A 15,025-nucleotide genomic window follows, 5' to 3' on the forward strand; every position below is an offset into this window, starting at 1 on the left:
GGTGACTTGAGAAGATAGTAGCTCTGTTCATTCAAATAGCTAGACCAATGACTCTACAAACTGGCAGCTACAGTATCAGTGTATGATCCTTTGAAAACATGTTCAAACGCATGTTCATTCCAATGAACCCTCGGTTTCAGTCCCGCAAACTTCCAAACTCCGTCCACTTTCGAAAAGTAAAGCTCATTCGTCGCATGACTATGACCTCTCAACTTTACTTCACGACAGTCTGCGGTCGTGTAAACTTGATGAGCAGCTCTAATTTGGAGATGGCCGACAACCTGATCTTCAGATTTCTTAATCCATTTTGCAGCGCCGAGAAGATGTTGTGTTTTAACACATGGATCGCCGAGAAAGTTGACATCCATGACCATAGCGAGGAAGTCCGCACTTGTCATAGATGGCCAGCATTGCTTGCCAATGTCGGAGTAGTCAACACGAAGTGTCGGCGCCAGAATTGCTTCGAGACGAGTCCAGTCCTGTTAGGTTGTCAGACAGATATTTTCTTCCAATCTTTTGGTGACTACCTTCGAGTCGTAGCTATCGGCCCATTCAAATGCTATTGCTGAAAGCTCAAGGTACTCTGCAAAGTTGTCAATGATATACTTGAGAAAAACACGAAGTTAAGATTGCCGAACCTTGCGGTGTAATGTTATTAGAGGACATGGTCGTAAGGTAAATAGAGGAGCTTGAAGTTTGAGTTGAGAGGTTTTCAGATATCAGTCAACAAGTGCTGATAGTATTAAAGAAGAAAGTGGTCTGCAGTTGAATTTTGAGATGCAATGGAGGGGGTATCAAGTTGAGCCCGAACTATCAGACTTGCACATGATTTTCCAACATGTCAATGTTCACCGAAAAGACAAGGCTCATGGAATCCAGCTAAGCCAACATGACAAGGTGACTGTCCACTTTCATTACTCCTTTTGACACGCGAAGATGGTGTAGTAAACGGGAAAACGTATGCGGGTGACCTAAAACGTGCCGTTCTAATCATGGCGCAGCTGTGAACTATTTGTGACGTTGTCGTTGGAAGAGACCAATAAGGTTTTATTATGCATTTATTGTGACAATGTTGGTGTGAAAAGCCTCATGTTGGTCCCAAAAATGTTGGTGGACTTAGCGAAGAGCCTGGTGTTACACTGGTGGCTGACGTGTAATCCTTGCGTGGGCGGGAACTCTGCTAGTCGGTATTATATGTAAAAGCAAATATTTTAACTCAAGGGTGCGGATTTACATACAAAATCATACCCCATGCCTAAATTCTCTAGTAAGCACGTTAGGAAGTTAGAAAAAAGGTGTGACCATTTTTCACGTAGTGTTCATAAGCACATCTGCCACTGTCCATTTCATTGCAACCGGCCACTCCATACTTCGTTCATTTTCCTGCACTATCACTTCATTTGCCAAACAGATTCTCTTATGCCGTCCAGTGACTCCCCCACTAAGTCTTTGACCGGCAAGGTAGCATTAGTGACAGGAGCCGGTCGTGGAATTGGTCATGGCATTGCACTCGAACTTGTAATTGAACCTCGTGCAAACAATTTGGTCACAAAACAATACTGATTATGGTGGCAGGGAAAAAGAGGAGCATCAATCATCGTCAACTATGCAAACAGTAAAGAAGGATCCGAAAAACTCGTCGAAGAAATCAAGAGCTTCGGAAGCGAAGCCATCGCAATCCAAGCGGACATCAGCAAAACCTCGGAGGTCAAACGTCTCTTCAAAGAATCCATCGCCCATTACGGCCGGCTTGATGTCGTATGCTCGAATGCTGGAAAGGAAGTCTTCTGCCCTGAACAAGAAGTTACAGAAGAACTCTACGACGAAATCTTCGCCTTGAATACTCGTGCACAGTTTTTCGTTGCACAACAAGCATTCATTCATCTAAATGATGGCGGTCGCATTATTCTCATGTCATCAGTTGCTGCGACCATGTCTGGCGTCCCAAACCACGCATTGTATGCGGGAAGCAAAGCCGCAGTTGAAGGTTTTACTCGCTCATTCTCCAAAGACTGCGGCTCTAGAAGAATCACTGTGAATGCTATAGCTCCTGTAAGTTACAAGCATCTGGGCTAGAGAATGATAACACTACTGACCAATGCTTTCACGTACAGGGTGGTGTTAAGAGCGACATGTTTCAACAGTATGTAGATTCTAAATCGCAGGGTTTCAACTAACACCAACAGGAATGCCTGGCACTACTCTCCCGGGGGAGCTCCCGGAATGGACATCCAAAAGATTGAAGATGGACTTGCTTCTCTTTGCCCTCTTGGACGGGTCGCAATTCCGCAAGACATCGGTCGTGTCGTTGCCTTTCTGGCCCATTCCGACAGTGAGTGGGTTAATGGTAAGTCCTGATTTTACTTAGCAAATCAGTATAGATCTGATTTTCAATTTAGGTCAAGTCATTCTCCTCAGCGGTGGATCCAACACTTGAGAAATGTGATGTTCGTTTGTTCTCTTCTCCATATTTTACATGAGAGCGTGGAGCAAAGAGCTATCTTCTTTTTTCCAGATTCTTTATTCCCGGTTAGACAAATGATTCTTTTACTACAATGACCTTCAGAACTGGGCCACAAAACAAGTGAAATTCATCCAATGATCCCAGAAGAGGCGCGAACCAATAACCCGTGACTTGAATTTGACAACACCATACTACTTAGCAAGTATTAAAGCCTGGCCTGTATTGTACAGCATATTAAACGGGCACAAGCATGTGCCGCTAGGGAATTAAAAAACATCGAACCTTCAATGTCGTTACTTGGTAGTTGCTTGGCAGGTGCACCAGGTGCTTCCGTTTTTACTAAAGCAAAGCCACCAACGTGGCGATATTTTAAACCAGGCTGGATGAATCAGAAGCCAGGGGGTTTGAAAGTGTGTTAGGTTCAAAGAGGAAAGTTGCGCGGTCTCGAATCAAGGAAACGTGTTGACGCCTATCACGTTTTTGGGACAATCTCGTACATGCGGCTGACTTCTAAGCTTATCACTTGACAAAACCAGTAAGCCGGATGTATTCTTCAAGGCCGCGTGGGATCAGATGCGGATGTAGGTACGTCTCATGTCAGACTTCTTCGGTGGCGTAGCTTCCGGTGAAGCCTATTGACGATTACCACTGATTGGCTCATTTCTACGACTGAGTTGGGGACCGGTTGGTGACTTAGTCGGCAGCCGGCCAAGACCATTTCGTGATAACTTAGAATTCCGTGCATACCCGATCTGATACGAGAAATACGTAGGCCGGTCGAGGGCAGCTCGATGGACCTAGAACTTGCCAACTTCGTACAGCTTGATCCAACAAGTGAGTCAAAGGCATACTCGGAAATTTCGAAGACTTTGTTGGATAGGCCGGCCGCCTTAAGAATTATATACACGTCCTGTTTAGGATTAGTAGCACATATCGTTATGATCACGGGTTGGGGAGGCAGCAGAGGACCATGATAGCTATACATGATAGGGGTGTTATCAGCCTATGGGTCGTTAGCATTTCGAGAACCATAGTAAACATAATTATTATTGTCGAAATCAACTCAAAATGGATCTTCTTTTGCTTGGTGATCAAACGACAGATTACCTGCCGACGCTGCGGAAACTCTTGCGACGAAATCGAAGCCCATATTTTTCCATATTCCTGGAAGAAGCAACGGCTTTGATCCAAAACGAAGTATTGATTCTTCCAAAGCATAAAAATATCAATTTCCCCCCGTTTTCTACTATGGAAGAGCTTGTCGATAGATATGAGTTTAGTGATAAGCGAAATGCTGTCCTGGACAGCACGCTTGCATGTCTCGCTCAGATCGCGCATTTTGTAATGTAAATATTCGTCCTGCCAAATCCAATAGTGGTCGAACTGACTTTTTGAAGGTTTCTTGAAAGACGACAAGTGAAGAAAGAACATCAACCCGAGTTTCGAGTCGTTGGAGTATGCACAGGGCTTTTAGCAGCGGCAGCAGCTGCATCCTGCGAAAGCCTAGAGACATTTATCCCTTTGGCGCTTGAAACGATTCGAGTTGCGTTCCGAGTCGGCTTTCTCGTAGCAACTCGTGCGGAAGAGCTCATTCAAGATTCAAGTGATCAGTTGTGGTCTACTGTGATAGCACGACACATTAATGACGACCCTGATATCGAGATAACTTCCCTAAATGAGAAACTTGTGAGTTGATTCCCTCGTCAAAGAAGTCGTTATTAACGTATTGCTCAAGAACCTCAAGCATGGTCGTAAACTTTACATCAGCTCCATTGGTCCCAGCACCATAACGATCAGCGGTCCACCAAGCTCTTTGGATCTTCGTTCCAAACAACTGAGCCCTCAAAATCAGGCCATACCGATCAGAGGACCATACCACGCACCGCATATATTTTCTGAAAAGGATCTTGCACAATTGATCCCCGATGCATCTTGTTATGTTTTGAAATCTTATCAGGTCGAGTCCTCGAAAACTTCCTTCATGGGAGATCTTGAGTCGACAAGCACTTTGGAGTTATTTCGCCACTGTATATATCGGATTCTTCGAGCTCCAGTGATTTGGACGAGACTTCTCGATGATTGCGCCAAGTTCACAGACTTGGATTTTAAGCTGATTCCAGTGGGCTCTTCGACAATGTTGAATAGCATGATTGCACTGCTGAGGAAAGAATTTCCTGGCAGTGAAGTCCAGAGCGATGAGCTAGAGGAGGGGCAGTCTCTATGCGAAGATACATCTGACCATTCAAAAATTGCCATAGTCGGCATGTCTGGCCGCTTCCCAGGAGCAGATGACAACGACGAGTTCTGGTCCATATTGGAGAAAGGAATAGATACACATCGTACGGTGAGTGAGCTCATTTCAAGCTATTAGACACCAATGCTAATGATTTCAGATTCCTCCAGACCGGTGGGACTTCAAGTCACACACCGATGAAAGTGGAAAAGGCAAGAACAAGAGCCATACCCCGTATGGCTGTTTCATCAATGATGCCGGAAATTTCGACAACCAGTTCTTCAACATCTCCCCGCGTGAGGCGGCCCAAATGGATCCCATGCAGCGATTAGCTCTCGTGACAGCTTATGAAGCAATGGAATCTTCAGGCATGGTCTTGAATCGTACTCCATCTACACAAGCGGATAGAGTTGCCACGTTCTATGGCCAAGCAATTGATGATTGGAAAGAGACAAACACCGCCCAAGACATTGACACCTTCTTCATTACTGGGGGTATCCGAGCTTTCGGTCCAGGAAGGATAAATTATCACTTCGGATTTCAAGGTCCAAGCTACAATGTGGACACGGCATGTTCAAGCAGTTTGGCGGCTATTCAACTTGCTTGCACATCATTAAAAGCACGAGAATGTGATACTGTTCTGGCAGGAGGAATGAACATCTTCACCAATCCGGACATTTTTGCAGGACTGTCAAAAGGCCATTTCCTGTCGAAAACAGGACCATGTAAAACCTCCGACGAGGGAGCCGATGGGTATTGTCGCGGAGAGGGCGTTGGTACTGTGATTTTAAAACGTCTTCCAGATGCTCTTCAAGACAGAGATCATATATTAGGAGTGATAGTTGCATCTGCCACAAATCACAGCGCAGAGGCAATCTCCATTACTCATCCTCATATCGAGACGCAAGAAGCGCTGTTCAAAAAGGTCTTGCAGAATGCCCGACTCGATGCGCACGACATTAATTATATCGAAATGCACGGAACCGGAACAGTCGCAGGCGATACAGTAGAAATGGAGAGTGTAACAAGAGTTTTCGCACCAACGGGGCGCAGGCAGAGGAAAGACAACAATCCTTTATACCTAGGATCTCTCAAGCCAAATATTGGGCATGGAGAAGCGGTCTCAGGTTTCAGCAGTCTTGTGAAGGTATTGTCGATGTTCCAAAGAGACACTATCCCACCACACTGTGGAATTAGCACCCAGCTGAACAGAGGGTTCCCGACCGACCTGGCGGCAAGAAATGTGCGGATTGCGTCTACATCGACTTCTTGGCCCCGGTCCGCCACAACAAGAAGACGTGTCCTCTTGGATAACTTCGGGGCAGCAGGTGGCAATAGTTCGCTGATAATTGAAGATCGTGCAGTGTTGGGGGTCTTGGGAGAAGATCCACGAACGCGGCACATAATAGCCATCTCAGCAAAATCCATAACAGCCCTGGCGACGAACATAGAAAAGTTAATTAAGCACATTAAAGCAAATCCAGAGATAGATCTTCCAAATCTAAGTTACACCACAACCGCTAGAAGAATGCATTATCGATATCGTGCCTGTATTTCAGCAAGCTAGCAAGCTCGCAAGAGGAGCTGTTGGCTGGACTTCAAGGACTGAAACCAGAAAATGTAGTGCCTGCTCTGGCTCCGCCTCGAATAAACTTTGTTTTTACAGGTCAAGGATGCCAATACGTTGGCATGGGTCAACTGTTGTTTCAAACATCAAGGACGTTTAAAGACCAGATTTGCAGACTCGATGTAATTGCTGTGTCGCAAGGATTTCCATCTTTTGCAGCGTATATCGCAAATCCCGAAGAACATGCTTCTGGAGAAAGTATTCCTGCGAGTAAGCTATCGATGATATCGCAGTTGGCACTCGTTTGCCTACAAATATCGCTTGCTCGGCTCTGGATTTCATGGGGTGTACAGCCATCAGCAGTCATTGGACACTCCTTGGGAGAATATGCCGCTTTGAATATTGCTGGGGTTTTGTCAGATCATGATACAGTCTATCTGGTAGGGAGCCGGTCACAGCTCATGAAAAAGCACTGTCAGACCGGTACACATAGCATGCTTGCTGTGAGAGCCGATTCCGATCGAGAACTCAACGAAACGAGGACGATCGCCTCGCACCATAACGTTGAGATATCTTGCATTAATAGTCCACGGGATATCGTTTTCTCCGGAACACAATTGGCTGTGGATGCAGTGAAAAAAACCCTCCCATCCAAGGTGAAATCACAAAAGGTTGACGTTCCATATGCATTTCATTCTGCACAAGTAGAGCCTATTTTGGACGAGTTCGAGGCTTTGGCATCATCGGTAGTCTTTTCGAAGCCCAAAATTGCGATAATTTCGTCATTGTACAGCAAGTTCGTAGATGAAGGCCACTCCTTCGGCGCACGTTACTTCAGAGATCATTGCAGAAAGACGGTAAACTTTGCAGATGCGTTACAAAGTCAACTCAAGGCCCAACGGTCGAATGATCATTCGAGAACGGTGTGGTTAGAGATTGGACCTCATCCGACATGTTGCACGATGATTAAAGCTACCTTGCAAGCTGGCCATGAGACTTTGTGTTCCCTTACTAAGACCAATGGGCCGTGGACTAGCCTCGCACAAAGCTGCTCAAAGCTGTATATTGAAGGCCTCAAGCTTGATTGGATGCAGTATCATCGCGAATTCGAGCAAAGCCTTGCTCTAGTTCCGCTCCCCGCTTACTCGTTTGACAATAAGAAGTTCTGGATTGATTATGTCAATAACTGGTCACTGAACAAGGGTGAAATCCGGAGCTCCGCATTAACAACCGCAGACTCTCTTGAGCTCTCCACCACAACAGTTCAAAATGTTTTGCAACAAGACTTCAACAAGAATGACGGTACCGCAACTATTTTGGCAGAGACCGACTTCGCTGATTCGTTCATGCAAGAAGCTGTAGCTGGTCATCTCATCAATGGCGTGGCTTTATGTCCATCCGCCATATACGCTGACATGGCAATGACTATATGCAATCATGGCTACAGAATACTGTGTCCAGTGGTGGCCAAATTCAGTATGGATATCAGAGACATGGCCAACACCAAACCTCTAGTGGTGGATATTAGCAAAACAAGTAAAATCGGCCAGAAAGTTGAGATTGAAGCCAGGATCGATTTGTCCACTAGGTCTGCCAAAGTCTCCATTCGAAGCAGGAGCACGCAAAAAGTAGTTGAACATGCGAGTTGCATGGTCGTTTTTCGTGACGATCCCCAACAGGCGAATGAGTGGAATCGGGTGGAGCATTTGATCAACTCGCGACTAGATGTTTTAACTTGCTCCCCCAATGTGAACAAAATCCAAGGCGGAATGGCATATAAATTGTTCTCCAACCTCGTACAATATGGCCCAAAATACAGAGGTATGAGTAATGTTTTGCTTGACAGCGATTGCTGGGAAGCAACGGCACAAGTCAGTTGCCGATCGACTAAAGATGACGGTTCATACTTCTTCAGTCCATACTTGATTGATAACTTGGCTCATATTTCTGGGTTTGTGATGAACGCCAACGAGGCCTTGGAAGCAGATCATGTTTATATCTCTCAGGGTTGGAGCAGCATGAGGCTTAGTGATGATATTTCCCTTGGAAGAAACTATCAAGTCTATGTGAAGATGCAACCTCAACATGGCTCGAAGATGGTCGCGGGAGACGTCTACGTTCTTTGCGATACAAAGATAGTAGGGCTTATTGAAGGGTGTAGATTTCAGTCCGTACCACGGACACTTCTTAATACGCTACTTCCCACACAGCAAAATAGTTCTCAGGCAAGCTTCTTATCATCAGTCACTCTTGGGGAAGGGGTGACGGAGTCGCAAATGGCGCCCAGTCCATCGTGGCCTTCCAAACTTGTGGAAGGGGCCAAAACATTTTCACATCGCGCGATGTCAATAGTAGCGGGCGAGATAGGATGTGGCGTTGATGAGCTCCACGATACTGCATTATTCTCGGACTTGGGAGTCGATTCCCTACTTTCGCTAACCATTTTGGGAATATTTCGAGAAGAGTTTGATCTGAAGGTAGACAGCACTTTGTTCATCGAACATCCATCAGTAGGATCTCTGAGGAGCTTTCTGAGGGATTTAATGCAACCGAAAACACCTCAGCCTCCGGTGTTGACGCCTCCGATAAGTCCTCAGATGCAAAGTATTTCAATGGCGGCGACCGAGCAACTGTCGGCGTCGTCTCGTACACCAGACACTTTCCATGTACAGTCTATACTGCTTCATGGATCACAGAGAACAGCGAGCCGTAATCTATTTCTATTCCCTGATGGATCGGGCTCATGTGCCTCGTATGCCCTTTTAGCTTCACACCTGAACGACATTTGTGTCTGGGGCATGACTTGCCCTTTTATGACCTCGCCCGAAAGCTTCACAACAGGTGTTTCAGCAGTAGTGCGCAAATACATGGTCGAAATCCGAAAACGACAGTCAAACGGGCCGTATATTTTGGGTGGTTGGAGCGCCGGCGGAGTTCTTGCATACGAAGCAACAAAGCAACTTCTAGACGAAGGAGATTCTGTCGATCAGTTACTCTTGATTGATTCTCCCTTCCCGCTAGGACTTGAGGCACTACCACTAGCGTTCCACGAATTCTGCGCAGACATCGGTCTGTTGAACGTTGAAGGTCGCTTACCGCACTGGCTGTTGCCACATTTTGCGGCGACAGTAAGGGAGTTGACGAAATACTCTGACGAGCTAGTGGCTACGAGTCTGAAAGCTGACATGATCGACAAAATGCCTAGAACAGTAATTATCTGGGCAAGAGATGGAGTTGAAAAAGACAGCAAGAAGACCCTAGAGTGGAAGGGGAGAATGCCGAATTCCATGCATTGGCTCATGGAAGACAGGTCGGATATGGGACCAAACGGGTGGGAGAGACTCCTTGGATCTGCCAAAATCGATTGTTTGAGTGTAGATGCCAATCATTTCACAATGATGAGGGCAGCTGCTGTGAGTTTACCCAACCTGCCTCTTTTTGTTTCTGTTTATTTGGATGCCGCTAACGCCTGCCCAGGTTGTTGAGGTTGGCCGTTTATTGGATCAAGAGATTTGGAAATGATAGTAGAGAATAGTAATGTAAGTGCTAGAGAAATGGAAGCCCGAAGTTGAATGTTGGATTGTGGTTGACTGATTCTGGCGTTTGTGGAACTGGTCTGAAGTAGAAAGAGGCTCTTGATAATTTCCGGTAACGATATCACGTGATATTGATGACCAGGCACAAGGAGAATGAAAATAGCACTGGCTGTGTATTAAATTTTAATCATTTACTTTACCATGCTTTTGAAAATATATAGGTTTCACCGGATTGCCAAGTTGCCCGGCTTGTTAAAATGCCTTTGTCGTCAAATAGCTTGATTAGGATTAGCGTCTACATACCCAATCCACACGTGATATTATTACTCCTTACCAACACCAACAAGCGCGGAGTGTTCTTTGACACTACACATACCTTCATTAAAGCAAATAATAATGCCAGTAGACTATATACCCCCAGTTGATAAGACTGCCACTCAACACGATGGTACAGAAAGTTTGGCCATCAATAATACCATCTTTCGTCGTGTTTGCACTCTCCTTGCGTTGAACACCACAGGCAGATTCTATCCCTACAACGGTGGCTGCAAACCGATATCAAAGCATGTAATCGTTAAGTCGGGATACTGGGCTCATCTGACAGAAGCTGCTACTATGAAATACATCGCGGAACACACTTCGATTCCTGTTCCCAAAATCTACTGTTCGTTTGTCTACAACAAGCGAGCCTACATGGTTATGGAACGAATACAGGGTGATACTGTAGCCGCAATTTGGTTTCAGTTGTCGGAAGAGTCTCGAAGTAGAATTCTTGAGGATCTAAAGCGTATTATCTTGGAATTGCGGAGAATCAAACCTGCACCAGGAACAGGAGTGCAGAGTTGTGTCGGTGGCTCGCTACGCGATTGTCGCATGCCTCGGTCTTGCCCGCGTTTTGGCCCATTTAAGACTATCAAAGAGTTCCATCTATGGCTTAGAGAGTACCTGCTACCTTCAGAAATACTTGACAAACCAGACAATACACGGTCGAGCGATGTCAGCATGATGGTGGCTCACCAGGATCGCGAATACCCACACCCTATCTTTACACATGGTGATTTGCATCCACAGAACATTCTCGTCCGCGACGATAAGATTGTTGGGATTATTGACTGGGAATTCTCGGGATGGTATCCCAATTATTGGGAATACACATCTGCATGGATGGGGAATCGAATACGGGAGGGGTGGCAAGAAGTGCTTCCGCGGTTCCTGGAGACTTTTCCTGAAGAACTTGAGATGGAAAGAATTCGTCACCAGTGGTGGGGGGAATACTGATAGCGAGTTCCCTTCCCATGAAAATGGAGTACGCAAGAAACATCTGCTAGTACATGGTTATATTACAGTACATTACAATGCAGTCGCCATTCTTGCCAATCTACCCGATAACCTCTCTCCTCTGGATCAAATCCAATGTAGGCCGGGGACCATTCCACGACGCCTGGTCATTATACCTCCCAGCTTGGCTCTTAGTTCCCACGAACTCTCTCCCGACTCTCTCGATTTCTTCCCAAGATAGCTGCGATGTCCCCACCACCCTCCCGTCTTGTGGTATAGCAGCCATCGCATTAGCTACCCAGGTTCGACATCGCCAGTCTGGGTTGTTCTGCATGATAGGAACAGTCTCGAATATCCTGACCAGCCGTGCTTCGTCTTCAATCTTGGCAACCATAATCCGAGCAAGCAGTTGCGTCGATTGCTTGACATCGTTGAGAGGGATCTCCTCATAGATCCATTGTTTCAAGAAGTTGTTCTTGACGTAATAGCGAGCGCCTGGGACTCGGTCTCCCGCTTCATTCTTAGGCCCAATAATAAAACCTAAGTGGTACCTGTGAATATCGTCAATATCGTTCATCTACTACACCACATGGACTACTTACATTCGATCCGGATTATTTACCACTTTACTCGGGTAAATGGCAATATACAATCTATGCTTGTTCGAAACTATGGTTGCGAGTCTCAGAGGAGATAGGAAAAATAAACTCTATCTGACAAGAGCTACCGAAGAGTTATTTAGGGTTAAATGCGGACTGAGCGATTTGTCTTGATAATGGAAAGTCAAGCAAAGGGCGACTTCTTTTGATGCTGCAGAGCTTCTATGACTTTTCTCGCTCGTTCTCACAATAAGTGCGATTGTTCGAGCAACTTATACATCTCCATTTCCAGTATTCATCCATCGACACAACCGACGGCCATCCCACAGAGACCCAGAGCACGTATGCGCGCGCGACACGCCTTTTTGGCCCAACCGCTCTTCTACAACTAAGTTCGACGCGGCCTTAATTAGCTTGATTACTGACTGTAACGAACTTCGAGGTTATGGGTCATCCGAAGGGGCTCGCTTTATTTTTTCGCAGAATGTTGGTATATCAGATCTTTATTGAGTTTGCATCTCAATTTGACTAGTGATTGCACAGTTCGGATCAGATCTGTAGATTTGCCACGACATATTGTTTGTTCCAGTTGTCTAAGGCTGCGTCAGTCGTAGTAACTTATGACTTCATATGCCTCTTTCACACACATTCTGATCCTTCCCTTCACCTATATATGCCTTGTCGTTTTCGGTATGCCTGTCATAGTCACTTCTTATACTTGTTCAAGATTTCAGCCCCATCAAGTTTTCTGGTATAAAGGATTTAGCCTACAACCACGATGTCTGACCCAGCCACGCCACCCCCAACCCAACCTACTATACGACACCCACCACTGAGAAGTGAAATTGACGACCTCATGACGACTGCAATCAAATTAATGAATGATTGTAAGACAAGGGGTCGTGAGAGAAGACCTACAACCGAAGCTTTCATCAAAGAACATCTCATCAAAAAGAACTCAAAATCCACGTTTATCAAGGAAACCTTGGATAACGACATGAAGAAAGTGATCTTTTGGGAGAAGGCGTTGGAAGAATTAATTACTGGGTATGAAACGTTCAAGAGTTTGGTCGAGAAGTACGATTCAAAACACATGAATTTGCCTTGAAGGAAGGGTTGAAATAGAATGAAGCAACCGATGTCCTTTAGGACTTGGCTCAAACTTTTACCTGTCTAACGGACCCGATTAGTTGTTCTTGAAGGATAAAGTTTGAAGTAAAGTCTTTCCGTTGAAAAAGAGGAACACAAAATCATGGAAAGAAATCACTAAGAAAGCAATATCTGGTTCCGAACCTACTCATTGAAAAACAACATTGATACTCCAAACAAGCGATTAGAACAAAATTTATATAAGACTTTTGATTGCAGGGTTAGAAATTAATGAGGACTATCACGGCTCTTTAAATTGCATGAAATCATGAACTTCCATTTCTGGACCTCTCTTTCATTTCTCTCAACCTATACATGTTCTCTTTTTTCTAACATGTCTCCTCAAAACCATCCACTTCTCTCACATTAGTATACTCCCTTTCAAGTCTTCTGCCGCAACGTTCCATGGCCTTCCGCCAGGGCCCAATCTCCGATGGCCAGCCCACTATCTCCAATTCGTCAACCACAAACAAGACATCGGAATTTTATGATTGTATTGAAAGGTACCACCGATTTCATCAGTTCTTAGAACGACAGCAATTTAGTAAAGTTGAAGGTGCACGACTTGCTGACGAGGGGGGAAAAAGTCAGCGTGTGTATTTTTCTTCAGCTAAGCACTGAAATTTCGATAAATAATTTCTCGTATTAGGAGTCATAAATAAAAGATGTTTGATGTTTCACAGCATTTTGAGAACAGAATTAGTTCAAAAAGCGGAGAATATTTACCAGCTATTATTTAATCGGGACAGTTGTTATGGTAAGTACTAAGTAGAAATTAACTACCTAATTTAAGAAGTGTTATGAGTATAATTTTAAATAGCGATCAGAACTTTTGTATACAGCGTCATATATTATTTTGAATTAATTACAGCTTTCGTATTGAGCAGGAGCGAAAGTGTGAAAACTTATTGTGAGTTATTGTTTGCTTAGCTGTTCAAGACAGCGGCAATCAAAGCGGTTTATGACCTCTCCATGACTCTTTCCCAGATTCCTACCCTCTTTAGCCTTTCTATTTGCCTATATATTTCTTCACACCGTAGGCCCTATTCCTATTACCCTATCGTCATTCTCACATCAAATCCCAGCTCTACGAAAATTACTACCATAAACAATCGAGCATGCCGCCAGAATCATTAGCAGCGTCGCAATTGACGTACGAGAAACTCAGGTTACCTCCACCTCCGCCATCGTTTGGCGATATGGTAAACTTCATAAGAATGGCATGCAGAGTCATACACGATTGCCATTAAAAAGGCCCTGTAGCAAGAGCATATATTGGAGACTGGGCAGGAGAGGATTTCAAATCTAAAGGATGTTTAGTTGAAACGGCATTGAAAGAAGACTTTAAGAAAGTGGTCATTTTCGAAAAAGGGCTGAATGAATTGCTTGCTCTCTTTGATCAATTCAAACTTTTGGCTGAGAAGTATGAGTTCAAGATAAGGGGATACTTTAAGGAGGGCGAGCTGAAATAGAGTAAGCGCCGATCCTTCGGAAAGGTATAGTGATTGGGCTCAATATCTTCACGTATCGTCTGGAAATTGTGAGAGGTTGTTGCAAGTACTGAACAAGAAATGCAATCATTTTCTACAAGGGCATAAATTCGTGAAGCAAGACAACCAGAAGGTAACATGTTAGTCCTACCCCTTATCACTGGATGATAGTAATGCTTTTTGCCATGTCAGTTGAAAACTTGTGTATAAGCAGAAAACAAACCACCTAGTCAAAGAGTTTCACTGAGTCCGGAATTGAGTGGATAATAACAACTGACTATTCCTTGCCGCTGCCTCGGTGTAGGGTAGGTAGATATCTGTGACAACAAGACACACTTTTCTACTCTCGAAATTTTAACTCAATAACGACGAATCTGGTATTGATTCTAGTGAATAGTCACAAAATCAATCACCTGTGTCTTGCAGTGATCAAACCAGACAAGCCATATTGACTCAATGATGGCATCCTGAAGACGTCACATAAGATTACCTTCCCATCGTGCTAAGCTTACTAGTACCGGTCATTTCAAAGCTCGTTGCTCACATTCTATACACTTACCGTTTTCAATTCCGCCGAGTATACCATCATATGATCAGATCCAGGACGTGTCTTCGCAGACAGCCACATAAGACTGGAACAAACCAAGAATAGTATGGCAAGCTATAAACTTCGCTGCAAAATCGTAACAATAAATTCGGAACATCAACG

The 15,025-nt window shown here is 44.7% G+C and overlaps 6 protein-coding genes across 6 annotated transcripts; 4 read left to right on the top strand and 2 right to left on the bottom strand.

The window, feature by feature from the left end:
* Positions 1-53: 53 nt before the first annotated feature.
* GLAREA_06715 (NTF2-like protein) lies at positions 54-666 on the bottom strand (the record flags this gene model as incomplete). Its single annotated transcript, XM_008080663.1, has 3 exons — positions 54-479; positions 528-583; positions 639-666. 3 exons carry the CDS (start codon positions 664-666, stop codon positions 54-56), a joined length of 510 nt encoding a protein of 169 aa, XP_008078854.1.
* A 753-nt stretch (positions 667-1,419) lies between these two features.
* GLAREA_06716 (NAD(P)-binding Rossmann-fold containing protein) lies at positions 1,420-2,437 on the top strand (the record flags this gene model as incomplete). Its single annotated transcript, XM_008080664.1, has 5 exons — positions 1,420-1,518; positions 1,576-2,052; positions 2,115-2,143; positions 2,187-2,347; positions 2,400-2,437. The coding sequence occupies 5 exons, from the start codon at positions 1,420-1,422 to the stop codon at positions 2,435-2,437; spliced, it is 804 nt and encodes a 267-aa protein (XP_008078855.1).
* Positions 2,438-3,532: 1,095 nt separating this feature from the next.
* GLAREA_06717 (Thiolase-like protein) lies at positions 3,533-9,786 on the top strand (the record flags this gene model as incomplete). The annotated part of the gene is made up of 6 exons (XM_008080665.1): positions 3,533-3,810; positions 3,862-4,150; positions 4,200-4,808; positions 4,858-6,247; positions 6,322-9,677; positions 9,742-9,786. The coding sequence occupies 6 exons, from the start codon at positions 3,533-3,535 to the stop codon at positions 9,784-9,786; spliced, it is 5,967 nt and encodes a 1,988-aa protein (XP_008078856.1).
* A 410-nt stretch (positions 9,787-10,196) lies between these two features.
* Positions 10,197-11,078, top strand: GLAREA_06718 (Protein kinase-like (PK-like); the record flags this gene model as incomplete). Its single annotated transcript, XM_008080666.1, has 1 exon — positions 10,197-11,078. The coding sequence occupies one exon, from the start codon at positions 10,197-10,199 to the stop codon at positions 11,076-11,078; it is 882 nt and encodes a 293-aa protein (XP_008078857.1).
* A 100-nt stretch (positions 11,079-11,178) lies between these two features.
* Positions 11,179-11,655, bottom strand: GLAREA_06719 (uncharacterized protein; the record flags this gene model as incomplete). The annotated part of the gene is made up of 1 exon (XM_008080667.1): positions 11,179-11,655. One exon carries the CDS (start codon positions 11,653-11,655, stop codon positions 11,179-11,181), a length of 477 nt encoding a protein of 158 aa, XP_008078858.1.
* Positions 11,656-12,455: 800 nt separating this feature from the next.
* Positions 12,456-12,785, top strand: GLAREA_06720 (uncharacterized protein; the record flags this gene model as incomplete). The annotated part of the gene is made up of 1 exon (XM_008080668.1): positions 12,456-12,785. One exon carries the CDS (start codon positions 12,456-12,458, stop codon positions 12,783-12,785), a length of 330 nt encoding a protein of 109 aa, XP_008078859.1.
* Positions 12,786-15,025: the final 2,240 nt, after the last annotated feature.

Source organism: Glarea lozoyensis (genome assembly GCF_000409485.1).
Source record: "Glarea lozoyensis ATCC 20868 chromosome Unknown GLAREA14, whole genome shotgun sequence".
Lineage (NCBI taxonomy): Eukaryota > Fungi > Ascomycota > Leotiomycetes > Helotiales > Helotiaceae > Glarea > Glarea lozoyensis.